General features: G+C 46.6%; 1 protein-coding gene across 3 annotated transcripts in view; it reads right to left on the reverse strand.

The window, feature by feature from the left end:
- Positions 1–1,490: 1,490 nt before the first annotated feature.
- lactb2 (lactamase, beta 2) overlaps positions 1,491–26,667 on the reverse strand; it is a 108,469-nt gene continuing 83,292 nt past the window's right edge. Inside the window, exons 7-8 of one of the 3 annotated variants that reach the window (XR_015079020.1) lie at positions 7,244–7,876; positions 2,769–2,834 (exon numbers count right to left, since the gene is read on the reverse strand). Coding sequence is in view for 2 of the 3 variants with exons in the window: in XM_085993142.1 (XP_085849268.1) it covers positions 2,725–2,834 (110 nt within the window). In the remaining variant the exon portion in view is untranslated. Of the gene's footprint in view, positions 2,835–7,028; positions 7,877–26,667 lie in introns of those variants that run through there. The other 2 variants (XM_085993142.1, XM_085993143.1) reach the window with 2 other exon arrangements.

The following is a 26,667-nucleotide window of genomic DNA, read 5'->3' on the forward strand; positions in this document are numbered from 1 at the left end:
AGTGAAATCGATAATTGACAGCACCTGCGCTGCGCCCGCCCGCAGAGAAATTGCATTGCGCCACCGGGTTAGCGCCTTAAGACTATCGTGCAGCACCTGATTTAGCGCCGCAATCACCTTCAGGGGCGCTGCAACCCAATATCGCTCGAGGTGGCGATAAATTGCGCCTGGCGCTAAACTTTGCGCACCGCCAATACTAGCGCCCCAAATGGGGCGATACCGAATTTCTCCCCCTCAATCTTTTGCTTTATCTTTCCTGCTGAGGTATCAGTTTATATCACTAGCCTCTCATCTGGCTCCCACTCTGTGCAGAGACCCATCAGGCCACAGTTGAGAGAAGAGAACCTCTCATAGAATCATAGAATAGTACAGCACAGATGGAGACCATGCGGCCCATCAAGTCTGCGCCGGCTCTTTCGAAGAGCAATCCAGTTAGTTCCACTTCCCCGCTCTTTCTCCATATCCCTGCATTTTTTGCTCCTTCAAGTATTTATCCAAATGCCTTTTGAAGGCTACTATTGAATCTGTATCCACCACCCTATCAGGCAGTGCATTCCAAATCCTAACCACTCGTTGCGTAAAAAAAGTTTTTCCTCATCTGGTTCTTTTACCAATCACCTTGAATCTGTGCCCTCTCATTATCGACCCTTCAGCCATTGGAAACAGTTTCTCTTTATTGACTCTATCTGAACCCTTCATGATTTTAAATACCTCCATCAAATCTCTTCTTACCCTTCTCTGCTCCAAGGAGAACAACCTCAGCTTCTCCAGTCTATCCACGTAATTGTAATCCCTCATTCTTGGAACCATTATAGTAAATCTCTTCTGTACCCGCTCCAAAGCCTTCACGTCCTTCCTAAAACATGGTGCCCAGAATTGGACACAATACTCCAGCTGGGGCCGAACTAGTGTTTTATAAAGGTTTAGCATAACTTCCTGACTTTTGTACTCTATGGGCTGAATTTTCATTCAGGAGTCAGGTAGGAGGCGGGGCTACAACTTTTGGGGTTGTAGTCCTGCCTCCATCAAGATGTGGCCAATCCACGCGATTTTAACTTGATTGACCTTGTTGAGCCCGCCCAGCGGGCTCAGCAGGCCAATTAAGGGCCACCCGGCAACAGGTGACATCACAGACTGAAACTTCATCTGTCAAGAGATTTTGACAAATGAAATATCAGCGTTTCACAGCTGTTTGAAGCTGTCAAACACTGACAGTCTTACTTCTAACTGAGTCCTTCTCCACAGACTCAGTTAGAAATCTCTCCTGCACAGAAAGCTGAAGGCTGTCACTTTTGACAGTTCACAGCCATTCTGCTTTCTGTGCCGGTGAGATGAGGGACTGTAGGGGGTTTCTCTTGCTCGTTCTGGTCTCCTGCCAGGCTTTGTGCAATAATTACCCTTGAGTAGTTCGACCCACTCTCCCCTACGGTTCTAGACCTTGGACTTAGATGCAGAGAACTGTAGTGCAGAGAAAAGGACTCAATAGACCAGGTTGAATAGCACGAAATGGATGCTTTTATTTTTAAACAGTTTGAAGCATTACAAAATACATGTCATAGGCACAGATTAAAGTAACTACAATCATGCACAAATTTATGAACTTGACTCTATGAAAATGGGGAACACACGGCACGTCGAAAAAGGGGGAACACATTACGATTTAACCTTACTCCCTCCCCTAATACCTACACTAAGTTTCGACTTGAGGAACTTGGGATCATGCTCACCACTATCAGAATCGCAAAAGGAGGGGTTCGCAGCCTTTCTGGCACAGCTTTCCGTCATCACGTGGATTTGGAAACTTCTGGCGCAGCTTGTTTTTCTCTCTCTCTCAGGCGATGAGGCAGTGGACACAGCCTCGGTGAGCGCTCGTCATGGCTGAAATCCACCAAGTCTGTTGTGGATTTGGGTTCATGGAACAGAACAACACCTCGATGGGATGTTGAGGCACGGAAGTGCTAGGCCCGGAGTGTCCTTTTCTCCGGCCTGGATCGTCGTTTTCCCGAGTGTGTCTTCTCCTTCGGCCTGGGTCGTCGATGATCTCCCGACAACAGCACCCGGGCCACCCTCGTCGTCTTCCCGTCGTGGCCGAGCCTTGTCTGGCTGAACACCGACCACGTTGTCTTTTCACCGAAATTGTCCGTCCGAAGCGTCTTTAAAAAGAAGCGTCTTGATCGATTCCGAAGCTACCGAGGTAGAAGAGGCGCTGATGGACTTTTCAAAATCCATATTTATACCCTTTTTGGGCCAGCCTTATCTCCCGCCAGATCATAGTCCAGTCTTTGTAAGATTTTGGCGGGCAGAAATCTCTGCAGGGGCGCTTTGTCTTGTAACGGGAGCCGGTGATAACTTAACTGGCCTTCCTGGCCGATAATGTCTTTTGATGTCTTTCACATTGTCACCGTGACTCGGTTCGCATATTGATCGGTCTGGAGATTTCCCTTGATGGCTGTTAAACGGTTTCTCCTTTGTACATTAAATGGGTTTAAGTGTTCATGCATTGTCCGCCCATATCTTGATGGGCCCCATCCTGCTTGCCTGAAACTGTCTTGTACTTAGAATCCATTGAATATGTATGCTGTTTCCCTGAGTTTCGGTTTCCCGATACTGGCTTTCGCGGGCTCACTGTCTTCAATCCACAAGCCTGTCTGGCTTGCAGTAACAGAAATCAAATGGTCCAGAAACTGATCACGAGGCCCGGCGGCCATTTTGTATGTCCTTTTATCAAAGGTTTTTCTGTGCAAGCTTACTTTGGTCAATAAACTGTCTTATTTTATCCTGTTTTCTTGCGTGATTATTGCTGAAAATTTCGAATCTTACAGGACTCCTGAGACCTAAAGGAAAGAAGGCTGAAAAGGTAAGAAAAGGTAATTTAAACTCTTTAAACACACCAAACACACTTACCTTTGCACTCATGCACACATCACTCACCTGAACACTGACATCTTGACCCCTCCAAGTCCTTCAACCCGACGGCTCACCTCGCAAACTTGGCGTGGTTTGGAGGATGAAGAACAGGTCCTGGACCAAGTTGATGATGAGTACATGGATGAAAAGAGGCCAGAGAGGAGACAAGTCCAGGGTGCATGTAGGTGCTTAAAGTAATCAAGCCTCCTCTATTTGGGTGGTTAAATGTAGCCGATTGGCATCTTTCAGAGACAATGATGAAGGAAGTCTGCAACAGGGAGTGGAGTGGGCCATATCAAATCTAGCCAGTTCTAATCATGTGCCCTCTAAAATATCCCTGCTTACCACACCAGCAATAATACTATGCAGTTCTGAGGGACAAATCAGCTTTCTGAAAAGAAATAGATCTAGAAAAGGAGATCTAGCACTCAACATTTTAATTATATTTGGATAGCTAGGTATATTCTTGGAAGCTAAGTAAAATATAATACTTATATATACATACTTAGGAGAACTTATACTGATTTACTGAAATGGAGTGAAACATCAAAAATGAATTATGTTCAAAAAATGACTTTAAATATCAGGTATGAAAGTAAATATTTATTTATAGGTAACTTTCTTAAGTAGACTGGGTGATGCAATGTGCTTTTACACAGTGCAGTGCATTTTCACCTTCATAGCCTGGGCTGGGCAGATCACCCACCTGTTGTAGTAGAGACGTGAGTTCAAATCCCACCACGGCAGCTGGGGAATTTAAATTCAGTTAATTAAATGAATCTGGAATAAAAAACTAGTATCAGTAATGGTAACCATGAAACTATTGGATTGTCGTAAAAACCCATCTGGTTCACTAATGTCCTTTAGGGAAGGAAATCTGCCACCCTTACCTGGTCTGGCCTATATGTGACTCCAGACCCACTGCAATGTGGTTGACTCTTAACTGCCCTCTGAAATGGCCCAGCAAATCACTCAGTTATAACAAACCGCTACAAAACACAATAATAAAAATGAAACCGGACGGACTACCCAGCATCAACCTCGGCACCAGCTATGGACACGGCAACGGCACACTCAGCCCAGTCGACTCTGCAAAGTCCTCCTCACTAACATCTGGGGACTTGTGCCAAGATTGGGAGAGCTGTCCCACAGACTAGTCAAGCAACAGCCTGACATAGTCATACTCACAGAACCATACCTTTCAGCCAATGTCCCAAACTCCATCATCACCATCCCTGGATATGTCCTGTCCCACCGGCAGGACAGACCCACCAGGGGTGGTGGCACAGTGGTATACAGTCGGGAATGAGTGGCCCTGGGAGTCCTCAACATTGACTCTGGACCCCATGAAGTCTCATGGCTTCAGGTCAAGCTTGGGCAAGGAAACCTCTTGCTTATTACCACCTACCGCCCTCCCTCAGCTGATGAATCAGTACTCCTCCATGTTGAACACCACTTGGAAGAAGCACTGAGAGTAGCAAGGGCACAGAATATACTCTGGGTGGCGGACTTCAATGTCCATCACCAAGAGTGGCGCGGTAGCACCACTACTGACCGAGCTGGCCGAGTTCTGAAGGACATAACTGCTAGTCTGGGTCTGCGACAGGTGGTGAGCGAACCAACACGAGGGAAAAACCTACTTGACCTCGTCCTCGCCAATCTACCTGTCGCAGATTCATCTGTCCATGACAGCATTGGCAGCAGTGACCACTGTGCAGTCATTGTGGAGACGAAGTCCCCTCTTCACACTGAGGACACCCTCCATCGTGTTGTGTGGCACTACCACCATGCTAAATGGGATAGATTCAGAACAGATCTAGCAGCTCAAAACTGGGCATACATGAGGCGCTGTGGGCCATCAGCAGCAGCAGAATTGTATTCCACCACAATCTGTAACCTCATGACCTGGCATATCCCTCACTCTACCATTACCACCAAGCCAGGGGACCAACCTTGGTTCAACAAGGAGTGTAGAAGAGCATGCCAGGAGCAGCACCAGGCATACCTAAAAATGAGGTGCCAACCTGGGGAAGCTGCAACACAGGACTACATGCATGCAAAAAAGCAGAAGCAGCATGCTATAGACAGGGATAAGTGATCCCACAATCAACGGATCAATCAAAGCTCTGCAGTCCTGCCACATCCAGTCGTGAATGGTGGTGGACCATTAAACAACTAAAGGGAGGAGGAGGCTCCAAGAATATCCCCATCCTCAATGATGGTGGAGCCCAGCACGTGAGTGCAAAAGACAAGGCTGAAGCGTTTGCAATCAACTTCAGCCAGAAGTGCCGAGTGGATGATCCATATCGGCCTACTCCCGAGGTCCCCCACCATCACAGAAGCCAGTCTTCAGCCAATTCGATTCACTCCACGTGATATCAAGAAACGGCTGAGCGCACTGGATACAGCAAAGGCTATGGGCCCTGACAACATCCTGGCTATCGTGCTAAAGACTTGTGCTCCAGAACTAGCCGCGCCTCTAGCCAAGCTGTTCCAGTACAGCTACAACACTGGCATCTATCCGACAATGTTGAAAACTGCCCAGGTCAACAAAAAACAGGACAAATCTAACCCGGCCAATTACCGCCCCAATAGTCTACTCTCAATCATCAGCAAAGTGATGGAAGGGGTCATCGACAGTGCTATCAAGCGGCACTTACTCAGCAATAACCTGCTCACTGATGCCCAGTTTGGGTTCCGCCAAGACCACTCGGCTCCTGACCTCATTACAGCCTTGGTCCAATCATGGACAAAGGAGCTGAATTCCAGAGGTGAGGTGAAAGTGACTGCCCTTGACATCAAGGCAGCATTTGACCGAGTGTGGCATCAAGGAGCCCTGGTAAAACTGAAGTCAATGGGAATCAGGGGGAAAATGCTCCACTGGCTGGAGTCATACCTAGCACAAAGGAAGATGATTGTGGTGGTTGGAGGTCAATCATCACAGCCCCAGGACATTGCTGCAGGAGTTCCTCAGGGCAGTGTCCTAGGCCCAACCATCTTCAGCTGCTTCATCAATGACCTTCCCTCCAACATAAGGTCAGAAATGGGGATGTTCACTGATGACTGTACATTCACAACTCCTCAGATAATGAAGCAGTCCATGCCCGCATGCAACAAGACCTGGACTACGTTCAGGCTTGGGCTGATAAATGGCAGGTAACATTCGCGCCACAGAAGTGTCAGCCAATGACCATCTCCAACAAGCGAGAGTCTAACCACCTCCCCTTGACATTCAATGGCATTACCATCGCCAAATCCCCCACCATCAACATCCTGGGGGTCACCAGAAACCAGAAACTTAACTGGACCAGCCACATAAATACTGTGGCAACAAGAGCAGGTCAGAGGCTAGGTATTCTGCGGCGAGTGTCTCACCTCCTGACTCCCCAAAGCCTTTCCAACATCTACAAGGCACAAGTCAGGAGTGTGATGGAACACCCTCCACTTGCCTGGATGAATGCACTCTGCCAGATTTCCTGCCCTTGTGGTGAAAATTGCCCCCAATGTCTTAACAATGGGACCTGGATTTGAATCCTGCCTAGGAAGGGATAAATATTTTCTCTCTATGCTGACTGCAAGGATCCTATGTGAAACGACTCTGGGAATCCTAAATCTAATTTTTAGTGAAGAGTTAGTATAAATTTGGACAAAATTGCAATCTCATTCAGAAAGAGGCTGGATGCTTGGCTTCAGGGCACTGGACCATTTAGTATAAGGTTCCTTTTTGTTGTTGGCATTAGGCACATTATTGGGGTAGAATAGAGGGAGCTTTAGCCAATGTCTGGCTGTGCTATACCTAATTGCGGAATGTTTGATGTTGTCACTAGGTACACAGTGTTCCATTCTTCAATATTAACAGTCACTTTGATGATCATAAAATATTACAAAAAATATTATTTTGCAAGATGCATTTTTTAATTATCGAAACACAGATGTGATTTGTTGTAGCTCAAGGAAAGGCTCATAACTAATATTTATAAGAAATAATTTTTCTAATAAAACCTGTAATTTATTGTCATTAATCCAAAATCTACCCACAATTATTTAATTAAAAAAAAGTTACTTGAAAGTGTCAAATACAAATAAATACAAGAAATGAATAGAAGGAACAACACAAAATGTTCATAGAAAGAATATAAATATTTTATTGAGAGACTAGTAATACAATTTCCGTCGAGCTTTCTCAGATTAATTTACTGCATAAGAGCATACTTATGAATTGAGTAATCTTAATTTCTCAATGATCTGCATGATGTGGTAACTTTATAATACTACTTTACAATCAATGGACTACAAAGTGATGCATTTCTATTATTTTTCTTACTAGGTTTCTCACCTCCTCTGCTGAATGTGCTACCTCCTTCATCATGGGATATGTTTCAATGGACATTGAATGCCTTCTGGTACCACACCCAAGTGGGCATTCTCCATGCATGAGCCTGTAGATTGGTGTCACTGAATCGACTGCTGAGGGGCTTCACAAGCAAGAATGATCCTGCCCTCACTTGATATTCACACATGCACACTTCCAGCATGTGTTGTTAGGTGGCGATCAGGAGCAGAAACTCTGTCCAACTTTCCTCTTCCTAGCCTGGATGCTGAGGCCAATTGTAATGCCCCTACTGCTGATTTAATAGATCGGCGAATCCAGTACAAACCAGGGATCAAGCCTGGGATCTTTCTGGGTTGTGTGGCTCAACTACTTATTGGATAAATCCAACGAGCTAGCAAGGCATCACTAAAGATGAGTGTCGAGTATAATTCCTCTGCATATTTGAGTCATTGGATTAGCCATTTTCTTGGTTGCATTAAATCTGGGTTTTATTGGTACTTTCCAATTTTTGCTTAAAAAGTAAAATCTGAGTTAAATTGGGTACAAAAAATGTAGAATATTGTTGCTTTAACCCTGATTAGTCAATTTCAGCATTATTTAATGGCCAGAATGAACACTTCCTCTGTTCCTGTAGCACTGTTGGGATAAACATTCTTATTTTAGAACAAGCATTATCATAACTTTAATATGCAAAACTAGGCAAATACACGGCAGAGACTTTTCTTAACATCTTTTTATTTTTGTTGTTTTATCATTTTATCGAAATAAAAACCAACTTCAGAGTTTCCATTTGAGGCAGAGGGACGGGTTTAAGACTGGAAATGTAATAGATTGGGGCCCTGAAATTCCACGGGGGTGTTACTGGTCTCCCACTGGAACTCCGGCAGGAGACCAATGGGACTCCCAGGGAAATAACATACATGGCCCTATTCAGCTATTTACGCTGTTTCTCTGGAGGGGTTCCGCTAGTCTCCCGCCAGAGTTACGGCAGGAGACCAGTACAATCCTTGCTGAATTTAAGGGCCTAGATTTATTATTTATTATATTAGTCTTGAATTTGCTTTGTACTTTATTTCATACATTACAAGGGAACATTCGTGCAGGTGCAAATTTACATAAGTGTTTTCTTTTGGAGTGGTTGCTCTGTGGAGCCCGATAGTTATGGAACAGGAACCAACATATTAGATTCTTTGAGAATGTTTTTTTCAAACTGTTTGCAGATGCCTTTATTGTTTACATCCTCTCAATTAATTTAGACGTTTTAATACCTGGGACTCAACTAAGCGTAAGTACATACATTTATATTACTCCTGTGAAAATAACAAGTATCCTTATAAACTTTAACAAACCTTTTTTACTGGGTGGTGTGGTAGGTAACACAATGTTCTTTTACATCTAGTACTTGGGCTTGAATCCAACCCAGAGTTATGGCATCAAGGGAATCGGCCTAGAAATTCGGGGGTTTAGTGCCAGCTGTTAAGGCTGGTTTTGTGGTAAAAATGGCATTGGATGCCATATTGGTGAGGGCAAAAACGTGGCATCGTTTTGCTTCGTCTGACGCAGTCGTTAGGCCTTTAACATATTCAAATAAGGGGCCGAATGCCTGCTTCTACTCCTCTTGCAAACTTGGCTTGCATCTGAGGCAGCCAACGCCAGCTTGTTTACTCCCAGGAAAACAAATGTTAAACTGCGCCGAATGAAAAAAAGGCAAGTACTTACCATTGTCATCTGACTCCTGACTCCGACCTCCAGGCCCTCTCCAATCCCCCCCAACCCTGATCCCAACCTCCTCCACCCCCCCCACCTATCCGGGCCCCAACCTTCCCCTCCCCCCATCCTGGCCCCGCCTCCCTCTTCCCCCCTCCCCCCCAATCCTGGCCCCAACCTCCCCTCCGTCCCCTCCTCCCACCCTATCCTGGCCCCGACCTACCCCTCCCCGCTATCCTGGCCCCAACCTCTCCTCCCAATGCCCCCCACCCCCCTCCATCCTGGCCCCGACCTCCCCACCCCCCACCCTCCCCACTATCCTGGCCACGACCCCGACCTCCCCCTCCGCCCCCCATTCTGGCCCCAACCTCCCCTCCGTCCCCCTCCCCCTCCCATCCTGGCCCCAACCTCGTCAACCCCCACAACCTCCCCCCATCCTGGACTTGACCTCCCCTTCCGCCCCCCACACCCTCCCCCTATTCTGGCCGTGACCTCCCCACACCCTCCCCTCATCCTGGCCCCGACCTCCCCCTCCCCCCCACACCCTCCCCTCATCCTGGCCCCGTCCTCCCCCCACCCCTGCACCCTTCCCCCATCCTAGCCCTGACCTCCCCCTCCCCCCATCCTGGCCCTGACCTCCCCTCCCCCCTATCCTGGCCCAACCTCCCCTCCCCCCTATCCTGGCCCCGACCTCCCCTCCCCACCCCCCACCCGCCCCCCTATCCTGGCCATGACCCCGACCTCCCCCTCCCCCCTATCCTGGCCCCGACCTCACCTCCCCCCTATCCTGGCCCCGACCTCCCCTCCTCACCCCCCACCCTCCCCCCTATCCTGGCCATGACCCCGACCTCCCCCTCCCCTCCCCCCTATCCTGGCCCCGACCTCCCCTCCCCCCTATCCTGGCCCCGACCTCCCCTCCTCACCCCCCATCCTCCCCCCTACCCTGGCCATGACCCCGACCTCCCCCTCCCCCCTATCCTGGCCCCGACCTTCCCCACACCCCCATCCTGTCCCCTCCCCCCCCCCATCCTGTCCCCGACCTCCCCCCTCCCCGCTATCCTGGCCCCGACCTCCCCCTCCCCCCTATCCTGGCCCCGACCTCCCCCTCCCCGCTATCCTGGCCCGACCTCCTCTCCCCACCCCGGCCCGACCTCCCCCCTCCTCTGCTGGCTTTGTCTGAAATTAGTTTAGATGGTCTCGATTCAGATTTTAGCAGATGTGAGCCCATAGCACAGAACAGCCCACAAGTTAGCATTAAATGTGCAGTCTGATTCGAGAGTTCACTTGCATGGGTAGTGTGGGAAATGGAAATGGAATAGATGGTGCTCTCCTAAGGCTGGCGTTAAGGCATATTGCTGAAGTAATGTAGGGGAGCTTTAGGGGATACGTTATACCTTTCCTTGAGACTGGATGCCCAAAATGGAAAAATGTTTGATTTCTAGCATTGTGCTATCATGCAGAGCACTCTTTAAAAAAAAGTTTTCAACTGTGTTCCCAGGTTAGGAAGCAGAGGGGGAAACATAACCAGGACTCTTGAGCTTGCTAGCTATCCAGTGAGCTCCAGCAGAAAGCGCTGGTCTGTGGATGTTGCGCGAGGGCAGGTTTGGACTTGGCTGTGATACCCTCATGGATAAATAGCTTGCCAACACTCACTATTTGGGTACACACATGACCACTTGGGTGCTGTATAAGCTGTGGAACCATACATCTACAAGACAGGAGGAGAAAATTGAAGGTAAAGAAAGATGTTTTCATTAATAAAATCCCCGCTATCCTGGCCCCGACCTCTCCTCCCAACGCCCCCCCCCCCCCATCCTGGCCCCGACCTCCCCTCCCCACCCCCCACCCTATTCTGGCCACGACCCGACTTCCCCCTCCGCCCCCCATTCTGGCCCCAACCTCCCCTCCGTCCCCATCCCCCTCCCATCCTGGCCCCAACCTCGTCAACCCCCCACAACCTCCCCCCATCCTGGACTTGACCTCCCCCTCCGACCCCCACACCCTCCCCCTATTCTGGCCCTGACCTCCCCACACCCTCCCCTCATCCTGGCCCCGACCTCCCCCCACCCCTATCCTGGCACTGACCTCCCCTCCCCCCTATCCTGGCCCAACCCCCCCTCCCCCCTATCCTGGCCCCGACCTCCCCTCCCCACCCCCCACCCTCCCCCCTATCCTGGCCATGACCCCGACCTCCCCCCTATTCTGGCCCCGACCTCCCCTCCCCCCTATCCTGGCCCAACCTCCTCTCCCCCCTATCCTGGCCCCGACCTCCCCTCCCCACCTCCCACCCTCCCCACTATCCTGGCCATGACCCCTCCCTCCCCTTCCCCCTCCCTCCTATCCTGGCTCCGACCTCCACAGAGTGGCACAGAGGGATCAGAATCAAGGCCAGACTGATGGAATGAAAGTCTCTTGCTGGCTGTAACAGTCCAAGTGAAATACATTTAGATAATCTGTACCCAGTTCTTAGTTGGATCAGATATATATTTATCCAATGTACATTTTTTCAAACAAGTCAATTAGTTAAACGCACTCTGTAGAGGCTCACCTGATTGCTCAGTGAGTAAACATACTGTGTGGTATGAATTTCAGGAAGTCCGCTAGTTCAATCCCTGATCTGTGCTGAATTAGTTTATGTCAGCAGTAGGGACATTACCATTGACATCTTTGTCCCTGTGTGAGGGAGAGAAAACTTGGGTCAGGAGTTCCCAAAAGTGTGCAAGTGTGGAGCAAGGTGAGAACCGAATTGGGCTTGACTTTGACATCCCACAATATAGGTTCTGATCTGGGGCCACTTCTGTTCACTTTACACGTCAACGAAATTTGAAATGATACTAAAATGGGAGGCATAATGAATAATTCTGAGGATCAAAGGAAGCTACAAGTGGATATTGATAAGATGGTGGACTGAGCAAAAAATGTATCAATGTCACTAAATGTGAGGTGGTAAAAAAACAAGAGTTATTATAATTATACTTTGAGTGGGAGAATGCTGGATACTGTGGAAGAGACGACAGATTTGGGAGTTCAGGTTCACAAGACATGAAAAGCAGCAGCTGAAGTTATAAGGCCATAAAGAAAGCTAATGTAATCCTGGGTTTGATGGGAAAGAAGTATAGAATATTAAAGTCAAGATGTAATAGTGAATCTATATAAAACCGTTGAAGTTGGAGTACTGTGTATAGTTTTGAAAGGGTGGGCAATAGAAGGTGTACAGCACAGATTCACTAGGATACTGCCATGTATGAGGAAATACAAATACAAAGAAAGTTTTCAAAAATGGGGCTGTTTTTGTTACAGAACATTGGAGATTAAGGGGTGATTTGATAGAGATGTTTAAAATTATGAAGGAATGAGACAGAGTAGATAGAAACAAACTGTTTCCAGTGATACAGATAAGATTAAATGTAAGAGGTTTAGGACAGAGAGCAGGAGAAACTTTTTTACACAGAGGGTTGTGAGTCTGCACTAAAAGAAAGACTTGCATTTATATAGCGTCTTTCACGACCACCGGTCATCTCAAAACGCTTTACAGCCAATGAAGTACTTTTGAAGTGGAGTCACTGTTGTAATGTAGGAAATGCGGCAGCCAATTTGTGCACAGCAAGCTCCCACAAACAGCAATGTGATAATGACCAGATAATCTGTTTTTGTTATGTTGGTTGAGGGATAAATATTGGCCAGGACACCGGGGATAACTCCCCTGCTCTTCTTTGAAATAGTGCTGATGTAAGAAAACTACTAGGCACTTGGTCTAAGTATTAAACAAGGCTTTAATCAACTGTTTTTCAACATGGAGATCTAGTTGTGTCCTTCACTAGTTTCTGTTAAAGAATGTCCTGAGCAAGCTGGGCCCATGCCCGAGTATTTATACTCTCCCTGGATAGCACCACCAGCAGGCCGCCCAGTATCATTTCATAAATCATTTCCACATGAATGACAAGATTCATGTCACTCTTCCAGCCTGAAAGATTGGAAGTCCGGCGGCTTCTCTACTGAATTAATTGGACTTAGAATAGACGCAGTCATTTGGATCTCCATTGGAGGCCGGAAGGCATGTCTCCTCGGACTGTGTTTTGGTCCCTGGGTTGCTTGGTTCGTACCAGCGGGCCGGCAGAGTCCATGTTGCCTTGATCGACCTGAGGGGGACTGGGGAGATCGTGGCTCCGGGTGCGGGCCACCACCGGCGCAGAGCTGGCTTCATCATGCTCAGTAGTCGGTGATTGACCGGCGTCCTGGCTTCGGGTGGCCATCCCGCAGGGAGCGTTCTGTTCCCCGGGTTGATCCGGTGGAATAGCTGGCAGATTCCTTGACGTCCCGGGTAGGGCGTCATCCTCAGAGGAGCGCAGGGTATCGGCATCATTAATACGGATCCCACTATCGATTGGGTCAGTAGGACCGGTTGGGCAGGGAGCCAGATCCCAGAGTGACACTGTGGATTCCCGGCCATCAGGGTAGCGTACGTGCGCGTACGTAGGATTGATATCCGTTAGTTCCACTTCGTCGACGAGGGGATCACTCTTAGAGGAGCGGACGAATCTTCAGAGCAGCACGGGGCCAGGAGCTGCCAACCATGATGGTAGGGACGTCCCATGAGTGGAGTGACGCTGGAACTCGAAGAATCGTTCGTGAGTAGTAGTGTTGGTGGATGTAGAAAGAAGAGACCTGATGGAATGCAACGCGTCAGGGAGCATAGTTTCCCACTGCTGGTCTGATAGGTTGTGTGACCTCAGTGCAAGACGAACAGCGTTCCAAACGATCGCGTTGTATCTCTCAACCTGTCCGTTTCCAATAGGATGATACGGTGTCGTTTTACATGTGGCGATTCCCCGTTGGGAAAGATAACTTTTGGGTTCGCTTGACATGAAGGAGGGACCCCAATCAGAGTGGATGGAATTGGCCATACCGCAAAGGGAAAAGACCTGATCAAGGCATTTGATCACTGTGGAAGTAAGCATATCGGGACAAGGGAAAGCAAAGGGAAAGCGTGAATATTCATCCACCATAGTAAGCAAGTAGGCGTTTTTTCGTGTTGAGGAAGGCAATGGCCCTTTAAAGTCAAAGCTGAGTCGCTGCATAGGCTGCATGGCGTATATGAGTGAGCCAACCGACGGACGGAAGAATTGCGGTTTTAATTCTGCGCAAATTCTACAAGTGGAGCATGTTCTTTTCATGTCTTCCGTAGAAAATGGGAGATTTTTAGATCGCACAAAGTGCAACATATGGGTAACGCCAGAATGGCACAAGTCAGTATGAAGATCGGTAAGAGTCGAAGTTGACATGGAAGAGCAGAATGCACGCGTGAGGGTATCTGGGGCCACATTGTCTTTGCCGGGTCGATAATGTATGGTGTAGCCAAAGACGGCCAATTCCATCCTCCAGAGCTGTATTTTGTTATTCTTGACCTTAGTGCGTTTCCGGTTATCCAGCATAAAGGCCACAGAGCGCTGATCAGTTATGAGCGTGAAATGGCGACGAGCGAGAAAATGACTCCATTTACGTACTGCTTCGATGATAGCCGTAGCCTCCTTCTCGACAGGAGGATAATGGAGCTCGCTACCCTGCAAAGTTCTGGACAGAAATGCAACAGGTCGACCGCCTTGATCCAAATGCATTAGGAAAAAAAGGGGGGCTTTTGGCAGTTACAAAAGACTAAAGACGGAGGAAGCCCTAGAGGAGTATAAAAAGTGCAGGGGCATACTTAAAAAAGAAATTAGGAGGGCGAGGAGGGGCCATGAAATAACACTGGCGAGCAAAATAAAGGAAAATCCTAAGATGTTTTATAAGTATATTAAGGGCAAGAGGATAACCAGGGAAAGGGTAGGGCCCATTAGGGACCAAAGTGGCAATCTGTGTGTAGAGCCAGATGATGTAGGTGGGGTTTTAAATGAATTTTTTGCATCTGTGTTCACTATGGAGAAAGATGATGTAGACATAGAAATCGGGCAAGGGGACTGTGACATACTTGAACATATTAGCATCGAGAGGGAGGAGGTACTAGCGGTTTTAGCAGGCCAAAAAGTGGATAAATCCCCAGGCCCGGACGAGATGTATCCCAGGCTGTTGTGTGAGGCAAAGGAGGAGATTGCAGGGGCTCTGACACAAATTTTCAGAACCTCTCTGGCCACAGGGGATGTACCAGAGGACTGGAGAACAGCTAACGTAGTACCATTATTCAAGAAGGGTAGCAGGGATAAACCAGGGAATTACAGGCCAGTGAGCCTAACATCTGTGGTAGGGAAATTATTGGAAAAAATTCTGAGTGACAAAATTAGTCTCCACTTGGAGAGGCAAGGATTAATCGGGGATAGTCAGCATGGCTTTGTCAAGGGTAAATCATGTCTGACCAATCTGATTGAATTTTTCGAGGGGGTGACTAGGTGTGTGGATGAGGGAAATGCTGTGGATGTGGTTTACATGGATTTCAGTAAAGCTTTTGACAAAGTCCCGCATAGGAGACTGGTCAAGAAGGTAAGAGCCCATGGGATCCAGGGTGCCTTGGCGCATTGGATCCTAAACTGGCTGAGTGGCAGGAGGCAGAGGGTGATGGTCGAAGGTTGCTTTTGTGACTGGAAGCCTGTGTCCAGTGGGGTACCTCAGGGATCGGTGCTGGGACCCTTGCTGTTTGTGATCTACATAAATGATTTGGATGAGAATGTAAAAGGTATGATCAGTAAGTTTGCAGATGACACGAAAATTGGTGGGGTGGTAAATTGCGAGGAGGAAAGCCTCAGGCTACAGGACGATATAAACGGGTTGGTCAGATGGGCGGAAAAGTGGCAAATGGAATTTAACCCTGAAAAGTGCGAGGTGATGCATTTTGGATGGACAACTAAGGCAAGGGAATACACAATGAGTGGTAGGACCCTAGGAAGTACAGAGGGTCAGAGGGACCTTGGTGTACATGTACATAGATCCCTGAAGGCAGCGGAACAGGTAGATAAGGTGGTTAAAAAGGCATATGGGATACTTGCCTTCATTAGCCGAGGCATAGAATATAAGAGCAGGGAGGTTATGATGGAGCTGTACAAAACGCTGGTGAGGCCACAGCTGGAGTACTGTGTGCAGTTCTGGTCGCCTCACTATAGGAAGGATGTGATTGCTTTGGAGAGGGTGCAGAGAAGATTCACCAGGATGTTACCTGGGATGGAGCGCCTCAGCTATGAAGAAAGACTAAACAGGCTGGCGTTGTTTTCCTTGGAGCAAAGAAGGCTGAGGGGGGACCTGATTGAGGTGTACAAAATGATGAGGGGCATAGATAGGGTAGATAAAGAGGAACTTTTCCCCTTAGTAGGGGGGTCAATAACAAGGGGGCATAGATTCAAGGTAAGGGGCAGGAGGTTTGGAGGGGATTTGAGGAGGAACTTTTTCACCCAGAGGGTGGTTGGAATCTGGAACTCACTGCCTGAAAGGGTGGTAGAGGCAGGAACCCTCATAACATTCAAGAAGCATTTGGATGAGCACTTGAAATGCCATTGCATACAAGGCTATGGACCAAATGCTGGAAAATGGGATTAGACTGGACAGGCCATTGATGGTCGGCGCAGACACGATGGGCCGAAGGGCCTCTTTCTGTGCTGTATAACTCTATGACTCTAAGGTAGCTGAGATCGCCACCTCCGATGCATCGCACTTGACCACGAAAGGGAGATTTTCATCGATGGAATGAAGCGTGGCTTTTTCCAGTTGTTGCTTGAGGAAGTCGAAAGCTGAAATAACCATCGCGTCCAACGGAAATGACTATTAACAGGCAGTTAATTGGCTCTAATCCCTTCCTGCCTCGAGGAGACGGGTCCCTGTGTGAGTCGGGGACCCGCCTCCCGGGAAGATGGTTCGGAGGCGGGTTGGAAGCGGGGTTGGGACTTTCTCCCAATTTTTCCCATTTTTCCACCAGTCCCGCCTCCAAACCTGCCTCCTCAGGGCTGGTAAAATCCAGCCCCTTGTCCACATTTAACAATAGGTTAGATAGGTTGAAGAAAAAAAAAGTAAAGGAATATGAGAACAGAGCAGCACGTGATTAGGACTACTGGATGACAAACAGCAACATGGACAGGTTGAGCCGAATGGCCTGTTCCTGTTTTGTAATTGCTATGTAATTCTATCTAAAGTAGATTGCTGATGCTTGCTATCACTGATGGGGTGAGGTAGCAGAGGGCTTCTGCTCAGCATAATTTTTTATCTTTAAAAAAGGAGTAAGTGGGGGTTTGCATTGATTAATTTCAGTAGTAGATTAACTGGTGGGATTGGGCTGGATAGCTCCATTTCAACCGGCGCAGACACGATGGGCCAAATGGCCTCCTTCTGTGCCTTAAATTTCTATAATTTTATGGTGAATCAGATTTTGAAAAATATCCTATTGTGAAACTAAAAGCACTCTACTTCCCACAGCAGAAATGTTGACATTATAAAATAATTATTTAATATTTAGCACAAGTAGAAAGCAGAAAGAAGACAGGAAAAGTGCAGTATTGATTTCTAATGTGTGCAGAAATTATACTGGAAATAAAAACCATATACTCCCTCTCATATGACATCACAGTGACAAACCAAAGGTTTCCTTTACATCGGTTACTGATGCACTTATCAGATTTTACTTGTAGCCATGACATAGTGGGTTAGATTTTAACTCCCACCACTCAGCAGGGACAGAGCAATAGTGCCCACAAAATTGTGGGGATACACTTGCTGTTCCGTTCCCGCTCCATTCCTGCCCACCGCCATTTTCTCAGGGGCCTCCGCATGGTTGGCCTATACACCTGACTGGTTCAGGCAGGAGCCTAATTCTAAAATGCTAATCAGGGCCCTGTGGCTAATGTAGGATGCCAGGTACCCAGTAGAGAAGCAAGCTCTGTGCATGCTTTGCCCATATGTACCAAGCATTGAGCAGCCTAACCAGCGATTCTTAAAGGGACCATTGCAGGCTGCTCTAAAACTAGTTTAAGTTTGTTTTAAAAAGATTTTTCTAGGGTCAAAGGGAGTGTGAATGTTCCTCCTGGCCCCACAAAACTCGTGACACCCACTGCTGGTCCATCTGTGCACCGCCCCTGCACCCCCCAACCCCGCAGAAAGAACCTCATGCTTGGCTTCTTGGAGGAACTGCCGGATTTCTCTCTCACTCTGATCAGCCAGTTGCCTGTGAGCACCAGTTCAGCACTCATAGCTCACCAATCAAATATAAATGAGGGCCTGCCTTCAAAATGGGTCGGACATCATGCCAAGGCTATCTGGCGTGTGCTGCACTGCCCACCTGATGTCCACTCGGGTTTGAATCGACCCCATTCTCTATTTCATATATTACAGAGAAACAAAAGGTGACAGATTCACAGGTATAATAACACCACATTTTAGAATGGAACTATTTTCACACAAGAAGGTAGATACTCTGAGCCTTTGCCAGTCACTAGCACATACAGGAAAATCTACCCTTACGCGTCTACAGTGGTTAGTTTTAGAACATGACAATTATTCTCCTCTCATGGCTTAGTTGCTAAATGTAATGCCTGGTGTGATACAAAGTCACAGATCAATTAGGTCACATTCAGTTCCTGGTCTATGCTGGGTTAGGTGAACTTAGTTAGGGCACTGTAATTGGTCTCTGACGTTCTGCTGTCAGGCAAAAATTAGACTGGGTTCATGCTTGGCTGTAATCGTCCCATATTCAAATTGTTTGTTTCTATTGTATAGGCTTACACATGAGCAAAAAAAAAACACTGAGCTGCTACAAGTTCTTAGAACTGCATAATGCAAATGATTCTAAAAATAACTACTGCAGATATCCTGTGTACTGAATCTCCAACTCTACACTCTGACAGCTAACACGACGATTATACCGACATCCGGTAGCACCGCAACACATAGAATTACATAGAATCTACAGCGCAGAAACAGGCCATTCGTCCCAACTGGTTTATGCCAGTGTTTATACTCCACACCAGGCTTTTCCTCCCACCCTGCCCCATATCCCTCTATTCTCTTTTCCTTCATGTATGCATTAAATCGCCCCTTAAACATGTCAACGCTGCACTACCAGTCACGCAAAAGCAAGAAGCTTTTCAGTAACTCTGTGAATAGTTATCCTTGGGGGCTTTAACATTGTACTTAACTAATCTTAAGGCTTGCTATGGTGAGCAAATGTGCCTGAAGAAATATGAAATCACTTAAATGAAATATGGAGTATTTATGAATTGCTACCACCAAAGTAAAATCTTGTATGTAAAACTCTTGGTACATCAGAATACTTAGGGAATAACTTAACTGTTTTAATTCCAAGTGTGAATTCTTATAACAGTTTTCTTCATAAGTAGGATAAAATCACTTTCCTGTTACCCTCCAAGTAGTCTGTAAAAAGGTTATTTCTAATAACTTTACAATTATGCTCTCCAAGTTTTGTAAAGTGGGTACACTTTTGTGTTCTAGTGAAATCTAGATCTGCAAGGCATTAAATTGGTGCCACTGTACACTATGGCCTGGATTTTGCGGTCAGCGGCAACAGCCACAAACATCCAGCGGCCTCTGTGGCATCAATTTCATCTTTCCCAACATTAATTTCATTCTGCCGCCAACTCAAGGCGATCTCCAACATCCAGCAACAGTGATGTCATCAAGCTGGCTAAGCAGCCAATCACATTGAAGAATTCTCACAGCCAGCAAACCAAGAAGTAAAATACACTGATTCACCTTCATTTTTGATAACTATCACAAAGAGTGAAATAAAAATTGGGACATACACATGGGATTAAGGTAGAAGCTGTAATATCATAAACAAACTTAAAAAAAAAAATTAAAAACCATGGAATTTTTATCATAATGAAAAAAATTGACATTTCACAAATATAAGATTAGTTTTTCAGGGCCAGAATAGTTGTTCAGCAGTAGCTTTGACTCACTACACTGTTAAAAACCCAGTTGCACCTCATTAAACAAGGCTTAACTTTTTCGAGGGTTTTTAGAGCACAAAAACTGACGTTCCCCTCAGTTCAGTGATTTCAATTGATTGCCGGCTGTGGGGAGTTCAACAGCAACTGTGATACTGACAGAAACTTCTGGATTTCTGCATTTAACTGCGCATGTTCGGACACCAGAAGTTGCTGTCAGTATCACAGTTGTAATGATAGCGAAAGCTGACAGTTTTGCCATCATTACAACCGCAAATTCCGGGCCTATATGTTTGGAATATCGCTGTTACACAGAAAGCTTACATAGGATTACATAGGATATACGGCACAGAAACAGGCCATTCGGCCCAACCAGTCCATGCTGGTGTTTATGCTCCACTCGAGCCTCCTCCCGTCTTTCCTCATCTAAATCTATCAGCATAACCCTCTATTCCCTTCTCCCTCATATGTTTGTCCAGCCTCCCCTTAAATGCAACTATACTATTCAACCACTCCCTGTGGTAGCGAGTTCCACATTCTCACCACTCTCTGGGTAAAGAAGTTTCTTCTGAATTCCCTATTGGATTTCTTGGTGACTATCTTATATTGATGGCCTTTAGTTATGCTCTTCCCCACAAGTGGAAACATTCTCTCTGTATCCACTCTATCAAAACCATTCATAATTTTATAGACCTCTATTAGGTCACCCCTCAGCCTTCTTTTTTCCAAGAGAAAAGAGACCCAGCCTGTTCATCCTTTCCTGATATGTATACCCTCGCATTTTTGGTATTAATTTTGTTCAAATGCCACCTTCTTTAAACTGGGATTTGTAAATCTTCCTTTCACATCCAAGCATGGCACAAACATAGATTTATTTATCACACCACAAATTTGTAACCAAGACGTTTGCAGGCACATAAAATACAACACCAGGAAATCCAATATAACTAAATACTGCGCAACTGAGTTTTTGTAATTTGTAAACAAAATTCAAAATATTTTCAGAAGGTCTAGTTTAATAACCAAACACTACTCAACTTTCAAAGGCTAGTAGCTCACAGTAAAATTCTACTACATCCTGTATTACCTCAGGAGCTGATTTGTAAAACTATACCCCAAAAATCTATCCCTTGGGGAACACCAGATCCAACTCTTTTACATCTTTGTATGTTAGGCAACAACAAGATTTGCAAGACAAATAAAGACCATGGTCCTCAATGTAAAAGCTCCTGTGCTCAGTTTAGTTTTCTGTGCACAGGAATCATGTTTTTTTTTATATAAGTAGGTGTGTGATGAACTTTTACAAGTTGCATCACAGGTATGAAACTTAATACAACCAATTCAAGTACTCAGAATGGTTTTCCCCAGCACTAACTATGGTGGAATCAGGAATTTGCTTACAGTGAAGCCATTGATTGGCTCTGCAATATTCATCTTGCACTATGCAGAATACCAAGCAAGCAATAAGTCTCCATTCTCTGCACAGCCAGTCAGTGGGCAGAAACCAAGTACTACAGCATTACTTATTTGGGTAAAAAGGGACAGTCACGCTCTGGCAAGTGACTAAATTTGATACCACTTACATTATAAGACAGTCCCGTTCCTAAGCAGAAAAAAAAGCAGAGGAGAAAAAGCAGAAAACGAATTATTAAACATGTCAAAACATACAAGGGGATCGTTCAGACAGCCAAGAATACATTTCTGCTTTTAGAGTTTACAGCACAAGCAAACACCATTTGTCTGTGCCGGTGTTAGCTCTTCAGCAGGAGCTGGTTGAAGAGCTATGGCTCTTACCTGCCCTTTCCCCATATTTTTACATGCTTTCTTATTCACTCATTCAATTCCTTAATAAATGATGTTATAGTTGGTATCTTAATAGTCACTTGTAGTAAAGCATTCCACATTCTGACACCCTCTTCTTACAAATGAATATGAACCAATTACTGAGCGGTTGGGATCAATATCTTGATCCTAAACAACAATCCTTGTAAATAATTTTTGAACAAGTAAAATTAGAATAAAGTCATTTTAATGTAGCTGCATATATGGGAAATCAAGGTGCAGTATAAGTGAGCTGGCAAAAAATGGGTTACTTCTGTGAGTTTTTCAAAATTTTAAGACTTGTGCTCTCACAGAACTACAGTGCCACGAGCCAGAACTATGCTAGTCAACCAGTGCATGCAAGTTAGTTAATTAACTACAAGTTAACTGCTATTTTAGTAAACACCGATACAAAGTACTCATTGAGTATTCTAGCCTTGCCCTGTGCCTCTAAGCAAATATCACCTTCTTTGTCCCCATTAGGCCCCACCCTGGCTCTTAGTACCCGCTTACTGTTTACATGCCAGTTAGCCTAACATCAGTAGTAGGGAAAATGCTAGAGTCTATTATAAAGGATGTGATAACAGGACACTTAGAAAATATCAATGAGATTAGACAAAGTCAACATGGATTTATGAAAGGGAAATCATGTTTGACAAACCTACTGGAGTTTTTTGAGGATGTAACTGGTAGAATAGATAAGGGAGAACCAGTGGATGTGGTGTATTTGGATTTTCAGAAGGCCTTTGATAAAGTCCCACATAAGAGGTTAGTGTGCAAAATTAAAGCACATGGGATTGGGGGTAATATACTGGCATGGATTGAAAATTGGTTAACATACAGGAAACAGAGAGTAGGAATAAATGGGACTTTTTGGGGGTGGAAGGCGGTGACTAGTGGGGTATCGCAGAGATCAGTGCTTGGGCCCCAGCTATTCACAATATATATCAATGATTTGGATGAGGGAACCAAATGTCATATTTCCAAGTTTGCTGACGACACGAAACTAGGTGGGATTGTGAGTTGTGAGGAGGATGCAAAGAGGCTTCAAGGCAATTTAGACAAGTTGAGTGAGTGGGCAAATACATGGCAGATGCAGCATAATGTGGATAAATGTGAAGTTATCCACTTCGGTAGGAAAAACAGAAAGGCAGAGTATTATTTAAATGGTGATAGATTGGGAAATGTTGATGTACAAAAGGTGTCCTTATACACCAGTCACTGAAAGCAAACATACAGGTGCAGCAAGCAGTTAGGAAGGCAAATGGTATGTTGGCCTTCATTGCAAGAGGATTTGAGTACAGGAGCAAGGATGTCTTACTACAGTTGTACAGGGCCTTGGTGAGACCACACCTGGAGTAGTGTGTGCAGTTTTGGTCTCCTTACCTAAGAAAGGATATACTTGTCATAGAGGGAGTGTAGCGAAGGTTCACCAGAGTGATTCCTGGGATGGCAGGACAGACATATGAGGAGAGATTGGGCCGACTAGGCCTGTATTCACTAGAGTTTAGAAGAATGAGAGGGGATCTCATTGAAATGTATAAAATTCTGACAGGGCTAGACAGACTGGATGCAGGGAGGATGTTTCCTCTGGCTGGGGAGGGGGTCTAGAACGAGGGGTCACAGTCTCAGGTTATGGGGTAGGACATTTAGGACTGAGATGAGGAGAAATTTCTTCACTGAGGGTGGTGAACCTGTGGAATTTTCTACCACAGAAGGCTGTGGAGGCCAAGTCACTGAATATATTTAAGGAGGAGATAGATAGATTTCTAGACACAAAAGGCATCAAGGGATATGGGGAGAAAGCGGGAATATGGTATTGAGATAGATGATCAGCCATGATCATATTGAATGGTGGAGCAGGCTCGAAGGGCCGAATGGCCTACTCCTGCTCCTATTTTTCTATGTTTCTATTAAACCGCCATTACCCATCCCCACCACTCTGCTCGCTGCTTCTCTCACTGAGCTGCTGAATTCTCTTCTGAAATTTGGTTTCTGAATTCCTGGACTTCTCTGGACATCAAGACTACGCTTCTGCACTGGACTACACTTGGATTACACCAATACGCTTCTACACTGGATTTCAGCATAAGACATTTGCTGTGTCTCTGATTCTGCTGCTAAAAAATGTTGAAGTAATCATTTGGTCATCTTCCCCCACTGGGCGACTTGTTCTACTGGTTTTTCAGCCTTGTTGGCTGCTGACGAGTGGTTTTACATTCCTCCGCCACTTATGATCTATGGTGACCTCCAACTTCGCCATCATCTTTCTGCATCTCAACCGATTCTCATTCCCATGGCAATAACCTCCATCCTCAAATGCTCTACCTTTTTAATAGCTTCTGGATTGCACTTGCCCACTACATCCGTCTCCAAACATGGACAACAGTTTTGTTGATGCTCCATGCTGATTCTATCCTACCTACATCAACTTTATCCCTCCACGGGACCTCTGACTTTTACTCTGGACTCCCTCCTATTGTTTTCCAATAATTGGTACATAACCAGGCCTATGTAATTTGAGTTTTTCCCTGTGTCCATTCGCATGCGCATTTTGGCTGCCACTCCAGGCTTGAGCCAATCACTTCTATTTCCACTTTTTCTCCCCGATCCCTCCCTGACTGCTCTCTCCTGTCATCATGCTGACTTTCATCTCTCCTCTCTTGGGTACTCTGCCCTCCCAAATCCCTACTCCAACCCTTCATTATTCTTCAACCTTCCTACTCTCCTGCCGCCGTCCCAGGCTTGACTCCCTCTTAGATAAGCCTACAACTTCCCTCTGTGCCTCTCTTGGCATCCTCTGAAGGGCCCATTGAGGCACTCGTCACTGCCTCCTCATGAGCAGTAACTCCAACTGTCCCATCCCACTCTCTTGCCAACCTTCGCGCCCAACGCGCCCGCTGGGGGCTAATCTTGCCAATCTCTGCCCCGTCCAACTCACCCCTCCAAGCGCTGATCCTGTGACTGCTAGCAATGGATCAGCCATCACCAACCCTCTCCGCATCTCTCTCCAGAATGTCTGTTCACTTCTGAACAAGGCCCTTGCCATCCATGAGCTTATCATGGATGATTGCATCGACATCATGGCCCCAACGGAAACTTGACTGAGGGGTGATGACACCTTACCCCTAAATGAAGCCTCCCGCCTGGCTGTACCTTCCACCACTTGCCCCACTCAGACCGCCATAGTGGCGGTGTGGCTCTCATCACCAAATCTTATCTTGGTCTGTCCCCCTTCTCCTCTGGCACTTCATCCTCCTTTGAGCATCTCACCTTGTCCCACCCATCTCATCTCTGATTTTAAATTCTCGTTCTCTACCGTCCACCCAAGTACCATAAAAATGTTATCACCGAGATATCTTCACTGCTTTCTTCCCTCAGCCTCGGCACCGAGCGACTTCTCATCCTTGGTGATTTCAACCTCCATCTCAATTCATCATGCTCTCTCTCCCCTGAGTTCACTACCCTCCTATCCTCCCTTAATCTCTCCAACCCATATTCATGGCCACCCCTCAATTTTGCCATCTCTTGTGGCCTTGCTACTCCCATCGTGTCAATTGCAGATAAGGCCATCCCTGATCACTTCCTCGTATTGCTTTCCTCATCCTCCTTCCCCACCACCAACCCAACTTCCTTTTGTGTCCGCCCTGAAAAAAACTCTCTCCCAACTCTCTTACAACTGCACTTACAAAATCCCAACTGTCTAGCCTTTGGCCCTCCATCCACCATGAAATTTCAGCAGCTACCGATCTGCTCAAACACACCCTTACCACTACCTTTGATGCCCTAGTCCCTATTAAAACAATGACTCTCTCTCACCCTGGCCATTCCCCCTGGTACAGCCCTCATCTTCACTCACTTAAGTCCAAGGGACGCAGACTTGAACGGATTTGGCGGACAACTGGTTTAGCCATTCACCACCAGATCTGGCTGGACCACATAAAGCATTATCAGGTCCTGCTCTCGTCTGCCAAAACTGCTCACTATTCCCCTGTCTCCTCCACCCTCACCTCCGACAACAAGTGTGAGGAGCTCATGGACTTCTTTGTCTCTAAGATTGAGACCATCCGATCAGCTGCCTCTGCCACTTCCCTTCCTTCCCCTAGCCCACTGGGCCAAACTTCCTCTAAGGTTCCCCCTTGCATTAGCCCTGAACTCACATCTTTCTCCAGTTCCTCTCCGATCTCCCCTCATGACCTCTCTGCGCTCACCTTGTCCATAAGACCCACTTCCTGCTCCCTCGACCCTATTCCCATTGAACTGCTCACCACCCAACTTCCTTTACTGGCTCCCATGTTAGCTGACATTGTTAACAGTTCGTTCTCCTCAGGTACTGACCCCCTCCTTCAAATCTGCCGTGACCACCCCTCTCCTCAAAAAAAACCCTTGACCCCTCCGTCCTTGCAAACTACCGCCCCATCTCCAACCTCCCTTTCCTTTCCAAAGTCCTCAAACATGTTGTCGTCTCCATAATCCATGCCCATCTCTCCTGGAACTCCATGTTTGAATCCCTCCAATCAGGTTTCCACCCAGCTACAGTACCGAAACAGCACTCATCAAAGTCACAAATGACATCCAGTGTGACTGTGATAAAGGTAAACTATCCCTTCTCATCCTTCTCGACCTATCTGCAGCCTTTGACACGGTTGACCACACCATCCTCCTCTCCACTGTCATCCAGCTGGGTGAGACTACACTGGCCTGGTTCCATTCTTATCTATCTAATCACAGCCAGAGAATCACCTGAAATGCCTTCTCTTCTTGCTCTCGCATCGTTACCTCTGGTGTCCCCCAAGGATCTATGCTTGGCCCCCTCCTATTTCTCATCTACATGCTGCCCCTCAGCGACATCATCTGAAAACACAGGGTCAGTGTCCACATGGACATTGATGACATCCAGCTCTACCTCACCACTTCTCTTGACCCCTCCACGGTCTCTAAATTGTCACACTGCTTGTCCAACATCCAGTACTGGATGAGCAGAAATTTCTTCCAATTAAATATTGGGATGACCAAAGCCATTGT

Source organism: Somniosus microcephalus, chromosome 7, assembly GCF_052327205.1.
Source record: "Somniosus microcephalus isolate GS21.2 chromosome 7, FLI_Smic_1.0, whole genome shotgun sequence".
Classification (NCBI taxonomy): Eukaryota; Metazoa; Chordata; class Chondrichthyes; order Squaliformes; family Somniosidae; genus Somniosus; species Somniosus microcephalus.